The sequence below is a fragment of the Mirounga angustirostris genome, unplaced genomic scaffold, assembly GCF_029215605.1.
Source record: "Mirounga angustirostris isolate CCGP_5_RB_7025 unplaced genomic scaffold, mMirAng1.0.hap1 SCAF_16, whole genome shotgun sequence".
NCBI lineage: Eukaryota > Metazoa > Chordata > Mammalia > Carnivora > Phocidae > Mirounga > Mirounga angustirostris.
The window spans coordinates 3,393,686-3,412,398 of NW_026991724.1; the positions used below are offsets into that span (position 1 = coordinate 3,393,686).

Sequence of the window (18,713 nt, forward strand, 5' to 3'; positions counted from 1 at the left end):
CTGTCCTTCCAACACAGCTGAGGGTTATTATTTGAACACCGGAAGGGCCAGACACGAAGACCTGGTTCTCTGTTATTTAAGGTGACTGTCTTAGAGGGTTGCTTTCAGATGACAGGACTTCCCTTTTCATCTGGGACTCTTCTAGAATGAAACCACACGGTACTGAGGAGGGTCAGGAGTCCCGTAGATCCTAGATCTCACCCCTTAATACCTTGTGTTCTTGAAACCTAGGTGAGGTTATTACCCACTTTGTCTTCATATTTTACCCATAAAGCTTTGATGGTTGAGCTTTTCTCCCCCACCCCGGCACTTTTTTTGGGCCCTATTATAACAAAGATTTTCCTCTTAACATGATTTAGGAAGATTTTATTTTTTTGGATGTTGTCAGAAATTACAGCAATATATTCATAAATACCTAATTACTACATTCAACAAATAATATTACAATACAATTAATTCAAACAAGTACACTTAGAACAGGTTTAATTTCACAGCATCTAAACTGCCCCCAGAGTGACCGAGGCATTCCTCCTCCCTCTCATGTACTGGTTTTACTGTTCTACGTTAAGCACAGGGTACATACAAAGTAACACAACCAATTAGCATGGTCTTCCTCAGGTCAAGGCAGAGGTAAGAGTTTCACTTAAGCGCTGGACCAGAAAGTTGGGATGAACAGGCTACTGCAAGTAGTGAGGAAGTCAGTAACTGGTTTCCTTGAAGGAGTGCAGGGATGACTGCTAAGTGGCTAATATACACCTAAGAGTAACAGAATCAGCTTGTGCTGACCATCTCCATCTTGTGGTGGATCCTTGGAATTTTCTACTTAAAAACGGCTCAGAGGGAAAAGGGGGTTATCTGATTTTTGAGATTTGCCAGCATTATGGAGCTGTTTGAGGAAAATACCATTCCACGTACGAACTTGAGATTTCTTGTGTTGTAATTCTCGGCTGCTGAAAGTGTGGGCTCCTTTTAATATTCTTGGAGTTTCTTTAAGGATATAATCTATGAGAATGTTAATGCCAATTAAGTGTTTAGCCTATATTCTTTCCATAGGAGAAACTGTTAAGTCTTACCTTGGTCACTTATCTGAGATAATGGATTAAGATCCTATTTTATGTCCGTTTGGCTCTAATTACGCGAAAACATTTCCAAATGATGAGGTTATATAGTGCCAAGTTTTAGGGAGAGCTCTGGTTTGTTTCTATTGATCTGATTAAATGTGGAACCATCTGACCGTGGCTTTGGGAGAGCACCCTCACAAGTTGAGTGAAATCCCCTTCAGGACAGATGGCAGCCCTCTCTTCCAGGTGCGGAAGGAAGACACAAGGTCGTGAAAGACAGGTCTTCATGCAAATACTGACAGAAGTTGCATAACCCATTCTAGAGCAAATGTGGTGTACTTCTGAACGTCATCTTTTAAACTCATTGTGAACTAGCTGAACAAAAAGCTTCAGAAATTATGTATCTATTAAATTTTAAGCCCAAACTGAAGAGACTTAGGTGCTCCTGGGCTGTTTCTGAATCATCTGAAGCTTACCAGATGGGAAAAACCATTCAAGCACTAGGTCTTAATGGTACACTTTTGTTTTCTAAAGATGCTTTCTTACCTTTTTCTGAGTTTCTTCATGCTGCCTTACTGGTTTATATTCTGATTGTCTTATTACAGAGAGGTGAGAGTGTGGGGAGGCAGAGTGACAGAAGCAGGAAGGCAGGGGCAAGGTGGTGTTTTCAAGCAGAAGGGACAGGAGCAGTTCTTCTAGCTCAGGGACACAGCTTGTACCCCTGGTCAGAGACCTCTCCCGTATGGCTGCATCCCTTTACCCCACGACCTCCTCCCATTACAGAAAACCCCTACAAGGGACTCCCCTGGGCTGGTGAAGGGCTGGGCTGTGCTTCCTGTTTCCTCTGGCCATTGCCAAGCTGATCAGCAGGGGCATCCAGCCCTTTCCTGTGATGGTGGGGGACAGGGAGTGAGGTGCAAAGATGTAACTCTTAAGCTTGCTGTTTCAGACTGGAAGTAGCAAGCCGACTTGAGAGACATTCAGTAATAGTTTTCCCTGACTGTTGGCAGTAGAGCTCCCTCTGAACACCTGTCCCCACTTGTGGAACATGTTGATCTCTCGATGTCTTTGCAGGGGAGGAGGCCCACAGAACAGGCCTTCGTTCTCTTCAAGTCGTTTTTGCGGAGAGGAAGGCGCTTGTTGACTGCTGCTAATACTGGCGGCACTTTTTGTCTGAGTTTGCTAATAACTGGAAGATTCTTGGCAGACATACAAAGCAAACGGTGTGGGAACAGATAAAGCAACGCAGTGCCATCTGCCAGCAAGCTGTTCTGCACAGCTAAGGTCTGGGGCGGAGGGTGCGGCCACTGATCGCAGTGAGTAGCCTTCCTGAAGGTCAGCCAGCCCTTCCCCTGACCCGGGGTGAAGGGGACAGTGGCCATCAAGACTCTCGCCTCCACCCCCACCCCCGACAGACCAACCACTGGCTGCTGTGGCCTCTGGTTTAGGCCCATTCGGCAAGAGATTATCTGCTTGATCTAGATTAGACACTGCCTGAATAAGCAGTAACTGGGACGAGAAGGAAACACTCTTTGCACTGAGATGGCATTCCTAGTTTCTAGCCGCTCCTGTGCTCTTAACAGTAAGTTCCCGAGAGGAGGAGGAGTTCAGCTCAGACATTGTTTACCCTACTTTTAGGCTTTTACAAAGCTTTGCATCTAAATAAAGCTTCTAAAGTTTCTACTTTGCACCTGTTCTCAGACTGCTGTAAGACACCTTCGAATCCTATCACAGAACTCGCTCACTTCCTGACCGGTTCTTTCAACAGAGCTGCGTGCACACGCAGGTGCACACACGGCAGCTGCTTGTTCCCGCCTGGGGACGAGGCCCTCCTCAATAGCAACTGGTTCTGTTTGCCGTCCAGAGCCAGGGGGAGGGGACAGGAGGAGGTAAGAAGGAACACATGGCTTTCTACATCACTTTCTGGTACAACTCGAAAATGAAGTGATCTCATAGGCGCCAGTGGTAAGCTCTTTTACTTTTCAATTTTTAAAAACACTTCAATATTTTAATGTCCTGACCAGCAGCAGTACAAACACTAAAAGCAAGTTTTTTTGCCCAGAAAAACAAAAGCAAAAAAACAAACAAAACCCCCAAACAGGAAAACAAACAAACAAACAAAAATCCCCCCAAACCACATATTAAAAATGGCAGGCTTTTTATAACAATAATTAAAGTAATAAAAACATACAAAACTTTGTTTTTTAATATATATACACAGTACAAGGCTGAAGCACCTTTGACTTTTCTCTCAAAATTTACGTTTGTATGAAAACACAGCCCGCCGCAGTAACAATCGGTGGGTGTGAACGTATGTAGACACACAGCTCTGTACATTTCCCCCCACGGAGTAATAAAAAGGTACCTTCAGTTTGTTGATGCGCTTTAGAGAAGAGCTTTTCCAGGGAAAAGCCTTTGGGTGAGGCTTCAGTACTGTTGCTTTGTGTGCTCCTAGGACCTGTTGCTTCGAAAATTTTGCAGAAAAGTAACAAACAAATAAGCCCTTTACCGGAAATGCACCCCACCTTCTTCCAGCTGAAGCAGGTCTCAGTCCTGGGGAGGAGCGAGGCCGACCCAACGCTGCAGCGAGAGCAGACTGGGTTCTCAGGACGTGCTAACACGGCCACACCAGGAACAGAACACGCTCGGTCTGATCCAGTCTTATGCACCCAGGGGCCATAAATGATCAAGTTTTAGTGTTGGTAAGGGAGCCTTCACTTTCAGATTCGAAAATAATGACCGGGGGAAGAATAAAACCACCTTTAAAAAGAACTATGGGCGTCCTACATCGGTTGCTCACTGAATGACAAAGGTGATTCAGCTGCATTGAAGTCAAGGCGAGTTCATTCGTTCTTCAAAGCCTGGAATCCTTTGCTTCATGCATGGCACATTCTCTTTTTGTTTTGTTTTAAGCTTCAAACCTCCCAGTGAAAAATATTAAATATTCAAGGTAATAAAATAGATAATATTTCTATACTATAGGTTCGGCCTAGTGCAAGGGAAACCGTCACCTAGGATATCCCTTAAAGTAACCTCTAGGCCAATGCATTGCAGGCAACGCAAGGCACTTCCTTAAGTGATCCAGTTCTGCCTGGAGTCGCTCCCTCTCTGAAACAATCTTCTGTTTCTGGCTCCTCAACTCCTGGAGAGAGAGATTCAGGTAAAACATTCATTTTGTAGTAGGGAAACGGGTGTGATGCATGAATGCTCTGGGGGCCATGAGGAAAGGCACACCTTCTGGGCTCTCCCGGCTCAGGATTCTGACCGTGGGCGCTGGATGAACCAGTTCAAGCTGTGCCCAAAGCCTTAGGTTCTCACAAGGACCTGCTCACTCCCATAGAACCAGGGTACACGGCTGGCTCAACATCAGCCCTAAGATTTTAAAAAATTAGCCCATAAAACTGCTGCTGCTCTGGAGTTGCCAAGATCTGCGGCCCCAGGGCCCCATGCGCCAAGAGGAAGCCAGGGAGGGGGTGATACCAGCGCAGCTGACCGAACAGTGGGACCCGGCTCCGGGAGGAGGAGGGGCCGCTGTCCTAGGAGCTTTGCTACTCCTCTAAGCTCCTTCTCCATTCAGCAAATCGTCGGGGGAGATGGATACAGGTACTAACTCGCCCAGAGGGAGATTAAATTAACATCTCGCTTCCAGGATCAATATTCTGTAAATTCACAGTAAACCCCCCCCCAATTATAAGTTGTAGCTTCATAAAAGAGCATTATTCCTCAAAACTCAACTGTATGGGTAGTGAAAGGTTAAAGCATGGGGTGTTTTAAGACCACCCCCACCCAGCTGCTGTTTGTTCTCTTTCCGTGGGTGGCACGGAGACTCACCGCCATGCTGTGGGAGAGCTGCTCGGCTGTGAGGCTGAGGCTGTAGTGCTGGGCCTCCAGCCGTCTGCACTGCGTCTGCAGGACCTGCCGCTCCAGGTTTTGCTCTGAAAAGATACGCGATGTTGGTATGTTTTCTGTACCCAGGGGCCATGGGCCTGGTCAGGGCTGCCCTCCTCAGGCAGCCAGAGCTCTCCTTGGCCCACAGCGCCCAGCCCTGTGCATTACACAGGGAAATCCAGCCCCGTGGCATACAGACAGAGGACCTAGCATCAAAAGGCTATTTAAGACATACACCTTAGGAAGTCATTAAGGGCAAATTTACGGTCTTAAAATGCATTTTTCAAAAGAAAAGATAAAAAATTTTAAGACTTAGGTATGAAAGCTTATAATAAGTTGCTAAAAAAAAAAAAAAAGCCAGAGTAAACTTGAACTTTGAAAGTGTAATATCTCTGCCTTTCCAAAAGATCTTGGGCCTGGTTTTAACAGGAGTGACTTCAAACTTTCAAGGATAAATCTCTGCTTTCTGTGAAGTGTTTCAAGAATGAAAGCCAGGCTGGGCTGAAGCCTTAGTGCTTTTCCTGTGTCGGCTGTGGAAACCTATGCAGAAAAAGGGGTCAGCAACTGCAAGTAGTGTGGAATGCTGAGCCCCCTACCTGGAGGGCACTTGTCCTGGAGAGTCCCGCAGTCCTCGGAACGAGAAGTAAACTTTTTTTTTTTGTAGTTTAACAAAAGGAATGAAAGCCAGGACAGGCTAGCTGACTGAAGTACAGAGGCAGAACAACTGCGACAGCAAAACGCAGGGCAGTAAAACCCGTCTCCTACCGGAAGTGCTAACAAGCTCAGCCAGCAACAGCAGAGAACACCAAAGGCACAAACACGAAGGCTGTCCCCTCCATGGACCTACGCACCACGTGAACGGGGACGGTCCTCTGCCATCAACACGGCAGCCAATGAGAACCTTTATTTCTTCCCAGTGCTCTGTTCAATAGCCCAGAGGTCCTCGGCATGGCAGCAGGACAAAAAGTAAAAACTCAGCAGAACTAAATTTGATTGACAGAAGGTCTGACCATCTACGATCATGTAAGGAATAAAGGGAAACAAAAACTAAAAAATCCATGATAACCGAACTAACACCTAAAACTCAAAGTAATAAAAGGATGCTGCTTACGGCAAAAAAAAAAAAAAAGGGGGAGGAGGGAGTAAATGGTTTAATGCAATTTAATACCATAATCCTAGAGGTGATAGCACTGCTATCAAAAATACTAATTCTCCCCAAGTCTGTAAATTCAGTGCAACTGCAAATTCTAAGAATTTTTTTGGGACAAACAAGGTGGTCCTAAAATCCATGGGGGGACCCCCAAGGGCCCAGAGAATTGCAGCAGATGCAAGCATGCTCCTCAGCAGAGAGCGGCCAAGCCAGTGCACCCACTGCGCGGCCCAGAGACGGGCTCCACAGCTCGCCCCGGGCGTGGCGGAGGGGCCCAGACAGCACCCCACACACCGCCAGGGTAACTGGCTATTCGCTGAGGGGGAGGGGGCAGAGGGGGGGATGAAAATCTACCTTAAGCCATGCACAGAAATGAATTCTAGGCCTAACGAAAGCAGGGCCTGATGAATTTTAGAAGAAAATGGACAGAATCGTGTCCTCAGGGCAGTGAAGGATTCCCAACAAGGCACCAAAAAACAAACCCAGATAAGATGGACACATTTCACTCCGTGAAAAAATGCTCTATACTGGTTCTGGATACATATGTATTCACCTGGAAACAACGTGTAAGGAGTGAGCAGTTCAAAACAGGATTCCTCGTAGGGGAGAAAGCCAAGTGCGGGAGCACATGGGCCACTTGTGGTTACACAGGCATTCCTTTTGTGAGTGTTTTAAAATGTATTCTCAAAGGATTTGCAGTGATTAGGACATTCCATAATCAAATGTAAGAGGATTCCCAGTCCATGCTCAGAATGAAAACTCCTCTGAATGTTAAGGCACGAGTCAGGGAGCGGTAGCCCCCCTCCCGACACCTCAACGATGGTCAGGGGGTGGGGCGGGAGGCCAACAGTGGGCGCCCAGCTCACCACCTGCCCTTCCAGACGGGGCAGGGGCCCCCTGCACTGAAGTCAACACACTGCAGCCTCCCCGCCTGCAAGCCAGATGCCTCTCGAGGAAACGGAGGAGCAGAGAAATGAGCCAGTATGCAACAAGCACAAGGACAGCACTCAGGCCTTGTGACCCCCCCCCACCCACACCCCCTCACCCCAAAGCACTAGGCCAGGGCGGGAGAGGCGTGCGGTGGCTGGTGAGGGCTCGCCTCCCTGCGCCAAGCGCGAGCCCGGGAGGCTGACAGGGCCGGTGAGGGAACTGCCAGCAGCCTTGAGGCACTGGAAGGGGAGGCAGCCTCTGGCAGTGACAAGGCCTCACTATCTGGGGCTCAGCTAAGTTCATAAACCTTCTGTTTTCAGGCCCCTTGTGTGTAGCCACAGTCAGAACTGATGGACTACTGAGACGCGCGATGGAAGACAGCAAGCACAGAGAGCATGTCCCAGGCTTGGCTGTCAACACTGAGTGATGGCAGGCACTGGAACTTAAGTTCCTCCAGTGACAGTGGCCTCCAGTCTGTAAACTGGGGCACCTGCAGAAACCTGAAGAACAGTTCTTGAAATAGGCAGAGTAGCAGAGGAAAATTACCTAGCTGTGCCCCAGGAATGCGGAGTGTCAGTGCCACCACTCAGAGTCCCCGGGGTTGGCAGGGAGATCCCACACGGATGGGATGAGGGAGCTGCTTTTACTTTCTTTCCCATCGCCCTCGGCCCCCTCCCCACCTCACTGTACCTTCTATATGTTCCTGGTAAGCTTCAAAGATTGCCTCAATCCCTTGCCACTTGCGCCTGGGGGGTTCGTCCTCATCCTCCTCTCCGTCTTCCTCGTCCTCCTCTGAGTCCTGGTCCATCTCCTGCGTGAGGGGGCCCTTCCTCCCAGGGGGGGCCTCCTGCTGCCCGTTGTGCTGGGGCAGAGGGAGCCGGCTGGAGGACTGTAGCTCGGGAATGTTGTAGTGGATGGACGTGTCAACTTTGTGGTTCTGCTCTGCAGACAGCACGGCTACGTTCCCTGCGGGGAAAGAACAGGCTCGTCACAGGCCTGCAGGAGTGTGTGTGACTGCAGGTCTGCTGACTAAAGGCAGTATGGAGAGACCTATGCCCTTCAGAGGTCAAACATGGCACCCAAGGGCTCTACAAAAAGGAAGGGCTTCTAACTCAACTCAGAGAGCCGTAATGACCATAGCAGCCCTGGATGTAGTCCACTCAGTCCTAACGGGTGTGCGGTCTCAGCCACGCCGATCCCAGAGCGTCAGCGTCCTGTTATAGGAAATGGTGCTTGAGCCTGGTCTGCAGCTGGCCCTCTGTGGATACCAGTCCCCACTCTCTCAGAAAGTGCATGTCCCGTGGTCCCCAGGCATACCCCGTTAGCTGTTGCTCGGACCTCTTTAGACAAGGTTGGCGCCGCCCTGTGGCATGTCCTAACAGGTACGCACGGCCTCTGCTACGGCCTGGGACGTGCGCAGGCGATGCACCTGTAGGGCTCAGACCGGCAGGAGACGCGTGGCCTTAAAATCCCGAGGAAGGGGTGCTAGGGTGGCACAGCTGGTGGGGCGTCCGACTCCTGAATTCTGTTCAGGTTGGAATCTCTGGGCCCCTGGGATGGAGCCCTGTGTGAGGCTCTGTGCTGCGCAGAGAGCCTGCTTCGGATTCTTGCACGTGCGCTAAAATAAATGAATCTTAAAAAAATCTTAAGGAAACAGTTGAGTGTAATGTCAGGAAAGGGTTGATGTAAAACAAGGCAGGAAAAACATGTCCTAGATCCACAGAAGAGCCTCTGTGAGGTGTGTCTGGGAGGCCATGGGGTATTTAACCCGGGCATCTTGTCAAAAGTATTTTCTCCTTGAAAAACAAGATTCGTTCAAGTAAATTCATGACAAACACCCAGTCAAGAATTCCTCCAGATTTTCATTGCGAAAACCACCACCCTTTGCTTTTTGGTATCTTTCTGTCTCTGTTGATGGCGGCGTTAACTTACCTAGGAGATGTTAACACAGTGTCAGAGTTGTGCGTCTACAGAATGCTTATTTACCCACATTCCTCTTTTATAGTTTGTAGTAATAAACATGTTTGGCCTAATAACCTAATTTCCTTCTTCTAGCTATTAGAGCATACAAAAATTTTATACTCAGTAGTTACTTAACCATTGGGGATTTTCCCTCCAGTCAGTTTCAACCTTTGATTCAGTGAGAATGAGCTGTAGTGACTCCTGTTCTCTCCTACCTTCGGGGACTCCCACCGAAATGTCCAAGGGGAGTGGATCCGGGGGCTCGAGTGTTATACAAAGTGCTCTCTGAGGTTACTGGAACAAACACCTGCTGGTTATCAAAGAGCAGGGAGATTCCCAGGTGAGTGTGTACGGGAATGCTGGAAAATCCATAAGCTACAGAAGGAACAGAGCCTCTCTATGCCTGAGAGACCCCTCACCTGGCTCTACAAAAAGGAAGGGCTTCTAACTCAACTCAGAGGACGTTGCTCGCTAACTCTCCTTGAAGTGTGGTCAGTAGACCAGGGGCACCATCATCACCTGGGCACCTGTTAGCAATGGAGACCTCTTGGCCCCGTCTCAGGTGCCTTGTGCACACTGAAGTTTAAGGGGCAAGCCCCTGGCTGCAGCTGAGTGCTCCAGGCTCCTCTCGTGACATGGGAGCAAGACAGGTACAGGCAGCCTCTTTACCTTTATGCTTCTGCAGGGCCTTCTGGGTGGACTGCAGCACAGACTCGTGGAACTGATGTGCAAACTCCTCCGCCACGAAGGGCTCCCACGGCTTGCTCTTCCCGTTGATGCTGTGGGACAGTGGCACGGGAATGTCCTTGGGCGCAGGGCCCCGGATGTAATGAAGCATGCTTAGGCTCTTCTTGCCCCCGGGGGCCTCACTCAGCCTGGCCTTCTCGCTGCCGGCAGGAGCTGGCTCCTGGACCCGCGACAGCTCCTGCGGCCGGAGCTGCTCCAGTCTCCCAGGCTCCATGGCGTTTGCAACGTCAGACAAGGAAGCGGCAACACCCACAGGCTTCTCCGTATCCAGAGAGGCTTGCTGCGTGGCTGGTTCTTTTAGAGACAGAAAGCGAGGAAAATGTTAAGAGCGGCAAGTGAACAGGCGGACCCTGACCTCTAGAGCTCACGTTTAATAAAGACCTAGTGCAAAGGACGAAGACTCAGGGGGCCGTTTAATTAAACGTCAGTGAGCGCGTGTGGTCAGAAGGTGGGGCTGTGTTCAGCAGCAAGTCCATCCTTGAAAGGCGCCCCAGAAAGGCATCTGGGAAGAAAGAGAATCTGAAGGAAGAAGCAAGTTGCTTCAGATCACCCAAAAGGTAGATGTTACGTGGCCCAACCCGGTAAGAAAGACCATGTTAGGATTTGAGAACAGGGCCGGACCATAAAGATTTCCTGCTCCACTCAGCAGCGCAGCAAGGTTTAACCGAAGCCATGAGAGAGAGAGAGAGAGAGAGAGAGAGAGGAGGTGTGAAAGTAGGTGTCGGAGAGGCCTGCAGGGCAGAACAAGCAAGACGGTGACATGGGAGAAGAGTGCCAGCTCGGGGCCAGCAGGAGCAGCAGAGCCGAAGCAGCAAAGGTGCCGGGATCCGGGGCACGGGGCTTCCGAGGCCTGGCTGGACTGTGACTACACTGACCCACCACAGACAGCCCTGCAGAAGCCAGGACCGTCCCCATCGGCTCGCAGCCCTGACTTCCCACTCTCCTGCTCTGTCCCGAGGACAGCCTTCCCAACCATGCAGGGAGCTTCTGAGAGAGAGAGAGATGGAGAGAAACACACTCTGTTTCCAGGAAGAAAGATTCATGACGAAGAAGACCTTGAGGGGTCGCCTCTGACCTCGGGCAGCCCTCGGGACAGTCCCAGGCGGCGGCGGAGGAAGGGGCTGTCCTTCCCGCCCTGGGCCTTACCGCTCAGGGAGACAGCAGGACTGTCCCTCGGAGAGTTCCTGAGTGGGTCTGCCACTGCTGCGGACAGGGCCTTCTGCTTCATGGCATGGAGCATTTCAACAAGTTTCTCTTTGTCTATGAGAAAAGCAGCCTGAGATTAACAACACCGTTGCGTCACTGCTGAGCGGGAAGGGGAGCAGGCTGCTAGCCCAGGCTGTGACTGGCAGGTGCAAGTCCTTTAAACCAACAACAACAAAGCAAGCACCAAAGGGACAGGCTGTGTTTAAAGGAAGACATCTTCATTTTAGTTATTAATTATTTAAAAGATTTTATTTATTTATTTGCGAGAGAGAGAATGAGAGACAGAGAGCATGAGAGGGAGAAGCAGACTCCCCGCCGAGCAGGGAGCCCGATGCGGGACTCGATCCCGAGACTTCAGGATCATGACCTGAGCCGAAGGCAGTCGCTTAACCAACTGAGCCACCCAGGCGCCTGAAATCTTCATTTTAGAGTGAGCCGAGATTCTGCTTAGCTTTTACTACAGAGCGTTCTGGATGCAGTCCAAAAATAACTATGTGTGTACAGCAAAATAACGGGTTCCTATGATCTTCGGAGGTGACTGCCAACGCCGTATTCTTATTTAAAAGACTCAGACACACAAAAGGTCCCAACACAAAGAAGCAACCCCAGAAGATCCACACATCCTCCTCCCCTACAGCTCCTGGTATGTGAGCCCAAGTCCCAGGATGGTTGCCATCTACCGAAACGGGACCAGAGCCCCGTGATGCCTACTGCGGCGAGTCCCTGTTGCGGTGGCACTTGTTACTGACACGAAGTGCTTATGTTATTGGTGGCGTCCTCTAGGAATTAGGAATTAAGTCAGGCAAAAAGATGCTTGTTACAGACTGTAGTTGTTCCCAGGGATTGGTGCTGGTGATCAATACGTCACTGCCTCAGAGTGCACGGCTTCCACTTTACTGGTTAAAGGCAAAAAGCAAACGGCCACGCCCCACTAATGAAGTAAGTGGAAGCAAGTACGTGACCAGTAAGCACTTATGCTTTCATCTGGACTCCTTCCAGAGAGAAGGGACCACCTAGGTGTCAGCAAGTTGGACTTGGGAGTGTGCAAATGAGCACCTGGACAGGCCAAGTTCTCACCTGAACTCACATCCTGGCACTAAGCGAGCGTGGGGAGCAGACCCAAGAAGGGGAAACCAGAATGCGGTTAGAGCGCACCACTCCTTCTGCACTATGGACTCCAGCCCAAGGAGGCGGCCCCAGCATGGCCCCGGTGGCCGGACGGACCTGGGAGCACCTTCCAGAGCAAGCTGTCCCATCACGGCATCTGCTGGCTCTGCCCGGCCGCCACGGGCCACCCCGAGCCTCCTGCCATGGGAACACGAAGCGCCGTGGGCCATGCCGGCCCCCACCAAGAGGAAAGAGCCGCTACTGCGGGAAGGTGCGATGCGACCGTGCACCCAGGGGCCGTCCCACTCGCCGGGAAGTCTGACAAGTGACAGAGCAGCCGACAAAAGTGGGCTTTACACACAGAACAAAGGCCACTGATGCGACAAGAGAAATGTGCTCCAAGGAGGGGGATTTGCGTTTGGGGTGGAGGGAAACTGGATGCCCAGAGACACGGGGGTAGGCCCGTGAGAGCACAGTGGCTGCCGCCTCGGGGGCCAGAGGAAGTTGAGAGCGCCCCAGGATGAAGTGGTTCCAGATGCCACCAGGCGCCCACGGCCCCTGCTTGTCCAGAAGCTCATGGCCACAGTGACCCCACCCCGTGGGGCCCGCACCAGGCCTCACCTTTCCTCTTCTCGGCACTGATGTGAGTCAGGTTGAAGATGGTCAGGAACTTCTTCTTCTCTTCGAAGTTGGGGCTGTTGTTCATCTCGTCGGGACTGTAGCGGGTGGACAGTGCCAGTCTCGGTGAAGGCGTCTGCCGCTTGTTCTGAACCGTCGGGGGCGACGGGCTTCTCTCCCTCAGCATCCGCCGCCGCTTCCTCCGCTTCTGGGTCAGCAATTCCTCCTTCTGCTGTTGGGTGGTCAAGCCAAAAAGTTGCAAAAACTCTAGCTTCTAGATTGGGAAAGAAAACAAATGAGTTTGAAACCACTGGCGGTGGCGTGCTTCCACTGTCCCAGGGGCCCCTCCTGGGGTCCGTGCAGCCCTTGGGCCGCGGCCCACTCTGCGCGGGGCCGCAGAGGGGTAGGGCCGTGACAGTGAGTGCATCCAGACACCCGCAGTCTGTGGGCATGGAGGAGCGCAGGGAGTCCCAGCAAGTGCGGGGCTGCCGGGGACAGCGGGAGGGAAGCCAAGAAGCAGGCTCTGAGGGGGCACCGGAAGCCCAGCCTGCAGGCCCACACAGTGGGGACCAGATTCCAGATACCTCGGAGGAAGTGTCCAGCTTGAGAGGCGGCTGCTCGGCCACGCAGCGGAGGTGGGCCCTGACCTCCTCCTCGTCGCTCTCATCGTAGGAGTCATCCACGTCGTAGAAGTACCCTGGGGGCAAGAACGGGTTCATCGGGCTGGGCAAGGAGCCTTGTCCGCCAGCGGATGCTGCATACACGGGGCCCCTCTGTGTCGTGTACAGACGCACCTGGGAGACCAAGCCCTGCCGACCGCTCTGAGCACCCCAAAACCCAGATTCCTTTTATCCCAGGTGGTAATGTGCATTAACCCCCCAGTCCTAGGATTTTAGCACTTTATAGGGATGGCAACTGGGGGCTGGGGGTGGAAGAGGCAGGAGGCAGACGCCAGGCTTCCTCTGGACCCCAAGCGACCAGGCTAAGGTAGTGTGAACGGACAGTGCTCTCTCTGCAGGGAATCACTCAGCCCGCAGGCCTGGGGCTGTGTCCATGGCAACCCAAGGCTTTGTGTGCATATCCACTCCCCCCTACTGTGGCCATCTGGGTCCACTACCCAGGAAGGGACAGGCACACTCAGGGCCCTTCCTAAGATGCAGAGAACTGTAGACCGCCTGCACCAAGGGCACCAGGGTATCCCCTCATCCTCCCTCACAAGGCAAGCGGAGGAGAAAAATACTTGTCAGGCCCGAAATCTAGCCTAGAACCACCACCTGGGAAGACCTGGCCTTGGCCCCAGCTTCTGGCTAAGAGGCTGAGTTCAACAGGAGAAAAGAAACTGGTCTGGAGTAGCCCCTGACCCCTCCTGGTCAGACAGGGTGTGCAGGTGGGGGACAGCCAAGGGCACCCTGGGCCTGCTGGCTGACACCCCCCCACCCCCACCGCAGGAGCAGGAAGGAAAGGGGGCCAGACCTCCTGCCCTTGCCCCACTCCCACCTGGGCCTGCCGCCCCTAGGAGGAGCCCCCACCGGGCCCAGGCCTGTCCTCTCAACAGCCTCCTCCCTTGTTATACTGCACCATTAATATTTAAAACCGTGTTATAAGCCTCTGTTCATCACTTATTAATTGTGTGTGTCTGTGGAACCATCCTTCCAGAAAGCTTTGATTTGGCTTTTTGGGCCAATTTTCATTGTAGCAGGATCGGCAGGGACCCCAGGTCTGTCTCCCCAGTGGAGGTGTCAGATAGCGACACGGAGGCCAGCGACCTTGCTTCCTGAGCTGCGAAAAGCCCACGGCAGGAAGCAGGAGTGGGAGGAGGGCTGGCTCCACTGCCCCCACAGTCCCAGGAAGCCTCCGGGGAGACCGCACCTTTCTCCTGGGCCTCGCGCCGCCTGCGCTCCTCCAGGTCCAGCTTGCTGACCAGCCTCCGCCGCTGCTGCAGGAACTCATCGTAGATGTAGGCGGGGTCCGGGCCCCGTGGGGCTGCGGGCCGGTACGGGGAGCCTGGCTTCAGGGGCCCGGTGAGCTCCCCAAAGGGGGCAGGCTGGGCGAGGGAGGCCCGCTGCTGGCCCAGGATGGTCTGGGTGGATTTTTCCAGCTCAGCCAGAAAGGGCCCGGGCCCGTGAGGAAAGGCCTGGTGCTCCAGGCTCGCTGCCTCTCTTGGGGGTGGCTGGTACTTGTCCAGGGGGGTGGCCTCTCGCTTCCGGGGCCCCTCTTCCACCTTCTCCGGGCAGTAGACCCGTTCCACCTTCACCAGTGGGACGGCCGCCTGGCGGCTGGGCTCAAACGGAGTGGGGTGGCTGTGCAGAGGGTGGCTCTCAGGGGCCCGCCGTGTCTCCAGGCTGCTGTCCATCAGGGACACCGGGTTCCAGAGGCCCGTGGGCACAGAATGGTGCTGGGGCTTGGGCGAGATGAGCGGCGGGGGCCCGCCGAAGTGCTGTGGGGCGTCTCGGCCGCCCAGCTCTGGACGGTTTGGTCCTGGCCTAGGGAATGAGCAGAGCAGGCCATCAGTCACGTAGCAGCCCCGCCCGCTGCCCACCCAGGAACTCCCCGGAGAGCAGAGCTGGAGGGGCACCAAGGCTGCTGCCCGGGGACTCCCATCTCCCCTGCACAGAGCTGGAGGCAGGTAGGTGTAGACTTTTGGGAGGACACAGAAGCTCAAAGGTGGACGCTGCTTGCTGAGGACAGAGACAGTCTCAGGCCAGACCCACCTGTGCTCCTGTTTCTCACCCATGACCTGGCAATAGCTCCTTACGTTCTACCACTTCCTGAATCCCTGTGAACTCTGCGTAAGGACGGACCTGAACCTTTGTCTTCCACAGGAAGTCCCACTGAAGAGAGAATAAAGACAAGTCCCCGACGGCAAAGGTGTGGCCTTGTCACTGGCACCCCTCCGCATGTGCCAAGCAGTGGGCAGATGCAGAGGGCAGGCCAGCCTTCGAAGGGGCCATTCTCCTCTCTCCCAGGTGTCTTCCCAGCCCAGTGGGGCAGGGCAGACCTGCTTCCAGGGTGACCCCCACAGTTAGGGTGGGTCTGTGCTGGTGCCAAACCCCAGCGGTCCCCATCAGAACGGCAGCCTGGGCGGCTCAGTCGGTTAAGCATCTGCCTATGGCTCAGGTCATTGATCTCGGAGTCCCGGGATCGAGCCTCACGTCGGGCTCTCTGCTCAGCGGGGAGTCTGCTTCTCCCTCTCCCTGTGTGCTCTCCCTCTCTCAGATAAATAAATAAAATCTTAAAAAAAAAAAAAAGGCAACAACCCCACGTGGCCCCAAAGCAGCAGCTACACCCCAAGAGTCTCCACGGAGCCAAGCCACTTGCTGGAGCATGGCGCCCCCACACTCAGGCAGGGCGGGAACTAGAGGGAACCTTCTATCAGGTAAGACGCTTCGCCTCTACCGCAGCAGGCTTCCAGGGCTCTCCCCACCTGAGGGGGGCTGCGGACACTGAACCATAGCCACCGAGTTACTCCCAAATGCAGGCTGGGAGAAAACCCCCCAGTGCCGCTGTACCTCTGATCCGCAGAGTACAAAAGGGGGCCATTCCAAGAAGCCACGTGTCCTTCAACAGTCAAGGAATAACACCCATCAGCAGGCGAAATACGTCCTGCGCCGGAGCTAAGCACCGACTGGTTTTCTAGCCGGGGACCCAAGGGCCCGTCAGATGTCCGGTTCGTGCTGCTGTGAGGCCGAGTGTGCTGCCAGCCACTGCGGGGGCCACGGGGGCCGGGAGAGGGCAGCTGGGGGCCCGCACGAGGCTGCTAGGCCCTGAGACAGAGGCTGCCCCTGCTGGGGACAGTGGTGCTGGGATCCTCGGGCCTTGGGCAAAGGCACACTCCCGTGGGAGTCAGAATACCCAGGCTTCATCAGGAGGCGCCAACGGGTGCTGGCTGCCCTCCCAGTGCCCGGGGCGGGGAGGGAGACGAGCGGAGAGCAGCTCACAGAAGCAGCGGAATGGTCTGCAGACGGCGGCCCTCCCTGCGGCCGTGGCAGGCAGTGCAGGCCGCCGGCTGGGGCAGAGCACCTCACCCCAGATCAGCCAAGCTAATCCCCGCGGCTGCCCTACCCAGCAGCAGACGCCACGGCTGGGCTGCGGAACAGGCCAGCAGCACCCAGGCCCCGTCGGCCAAGAGCTGAAGGTAAGAGAGGGAAGGAGCACACGGACCTCGAAAAAGCCTCCGACCCAGACGGCATCCCCGACGTTAAGAGCTGGAGAGACACTCCCAAGTCCTCCCACCGGCCTGCCTTGTGCACAACTGGGGAAACTGAGGTCAGCATCCCCTGTCCCTGAGACGTGGCCAGGCTCTGTGCCAGCTCTGGCTGATGAGCCCTGGAAGGCTGGATGCTGGGGAAGGGGACTCTACTAGGCGACAGCCAGACCAACAGGTGGGAGTGGGGAGGCCTGAGGGCAGCTGTAAGTGGAGGAAGGGGCCCAACAACGGGCACAAAGGACTCCCGGGGGATCCCAGAATGGGGCTGGGAAACGAGTATTATTTATTGCAGTAACAATAAACTTAATTTCTTATTTAAACAAAAATTAAATACAGTCCCCTTTTTCATTAAAAAACGTTTGGGCTCGAAAGCAGGGACAGACAGAACGGGTGTAATGATCAATGAAAGCTTCTCTCGCCCCCTCCAGGCGCCACGACCGTCCCCACGGGGACACAGCCAGGCTGCGTGGGAAGGCCCTGGCTCTGGCCGGCGCCTGTCCCCAAGTGATGGGACATCACTCTGAGTGCCTCTTTTCCCGGCCTGGAGCCTCTGCTTCCTCGCAGGCCAAACAGGTCGGGGTGGGGGGGGCGGGGGGCGCGCGGTAGGAAGGGAAAGCACTCAGGAGGCAGGGCAAACGGCAGGCACTCCATAAATGCTGGCTGGCCACGAGCAAATCCAAGCGTGAAGACCAGCCCCCGGGGTTCCCCGGCACCCCCGACCCCGCCGAGCCCCACCTGGCGCTCTCCGGCCTGTGCTCCGCCTCCGTGGGCACCGGGGGCCGGCCCATGTCCAGGTGCTGCTCCAGCACCTGCTGCCGGAACTCCGACACCTGGGACTGCCGGTCCTCCTTCTCCTGCCGCAGCCGCCGCTGCCGCGCCAGCCACTTTTCCTCCTCGTTGGTGCGCTGGATCAGCAGGGCTGTGGTGGCGCTGCTGCCCGGCAGCGGGAAGATGCTGTGGTTGGAGAGGAGGCTGGGCACGGCGTGGTGGGCGGCGGGCGCGGGGTGCAAGGGGTGCTGCCCGGGCTTCGGGACCTGCAGGCCCGCCTCCTTCAGCTTCTCTGTTGGCGGGGGGGGGGGGGGGGGGGAGAGGCTGTCACAGTAGCATCTCCGCACCGGGGGCCCAGCCCACGCCTGCCCCCAGGGCCCCTACGGATGCTTTCAGGGAGCACGGCCTCCGGGGACGCTGGGTGGCCGGTGGGCACGGCTCCCGATCGGACCCGCCGGGGTGCAGCAGCTCTGGGCTCGCGCGGGCTGGCGAGAGTAGACCGAGCCCTCCAGAATCACGCGAGCCCATTGTACGAGCCGTTGTTAACTCTGATTACATAAGCTCGCGATAAAACAAAATACGTTCGGGCGCCTGGGTGGCTCAGTCGGTTAAGCGACTGCCTTCGGCTCAGGTCATGATCCTGGAGTCCTGGGATTGAGTCCCGCATCGGGATCCCTGCTCAGCGGGGGGTCTGCTTCTCCCTCTGACCCGCTTCCCTCTCATGCTCTCTGTCTCAAATAAATAATTAAAATCTTTAAAATAAAAAGTCTTTGGGGGCACCTGGGTGGCTCAGTCATTAAGCGTCTGCCTTCGGCTCAGGTCATGATCCCGGAGTCCAGGGATCGAGTCCCGCATCGGGCTCCCCGCTCGGCAGGGAGTCTGCTTCTCCCTCTGACCCTCCTCCCTCTCATGCTCTATCTCATTCTCTCTCTCAAATAAATAAATAAAATCTTAAAAAAAAATAAAAATTAAAAAAAACCAAAATACGTTCAAGACGAAGGTCATCCCTCCCTTCCTGATGCTTTCACGGCAGGTCACTACGGTGCGCGGCTGCCTCGACGGGACCCAC

The 18,713-nt window shown here is 54.3% G+C and overlaps 1 protein-coding gene across 5 annotated transcripts in view; it reads right to left on the reverse strand.

Moving 5' to 3' along the window:
• Window positions 1-351: 351 nt before the first annotated feature.
• Window positions 352-18,713, reverse strand: part of GSE1 (Gse1 coiled-coil protein) — a 400,566-nt gene continuing 382,204 nt past the window's right edge. For 2 of the 5 annotated variants that reach the window (XM_045890624.2, XM_045890621.2), the window contains 9 exons: window positions 17,612-17,936; window positions 14,539-15,152; window positions 13,254-13,366; window positions 12,673-12,943; window positions 10,885-10,998; window positions 9,661-10,032; window positions 7,720-7,995; window positions 4,893-4,996; window positions 352-4,203 (listed from right to left, as the gene is read on the reverse strand). In XM_045890624.2, coding sequence (XP_045746580.1) covers window positions 4,069-4,203; window positions 4,893-4,996; window positions 7,720-7,995; window positions 9,661-10,032; window positions 10,885-10,998; window positions 12,673-12,943; window positions 13,254-13,366; window positions 14,539-15,152; window positions 17,612-17,936 — 2,324 coding nt within the window. In that variant the 3' untranslated portion in view covers window positions 352-4,068. The remainder of the gene's footprint in view (window positions 4,204-4,892; window positions 4,997-7,719; window positions 7,996-9,660; window positions 10,033-10,884; window positions 10,999-12,672; window positions 12,944-13,253; window positions 13,367-14,538; window positions 15,153-17,611; window positions 17,937-18,713) is intronic. The other 3 variants (XM_045890622.2, XM_064580637.1, XM_045890623.2) reach the window with 3 other exon arrangements.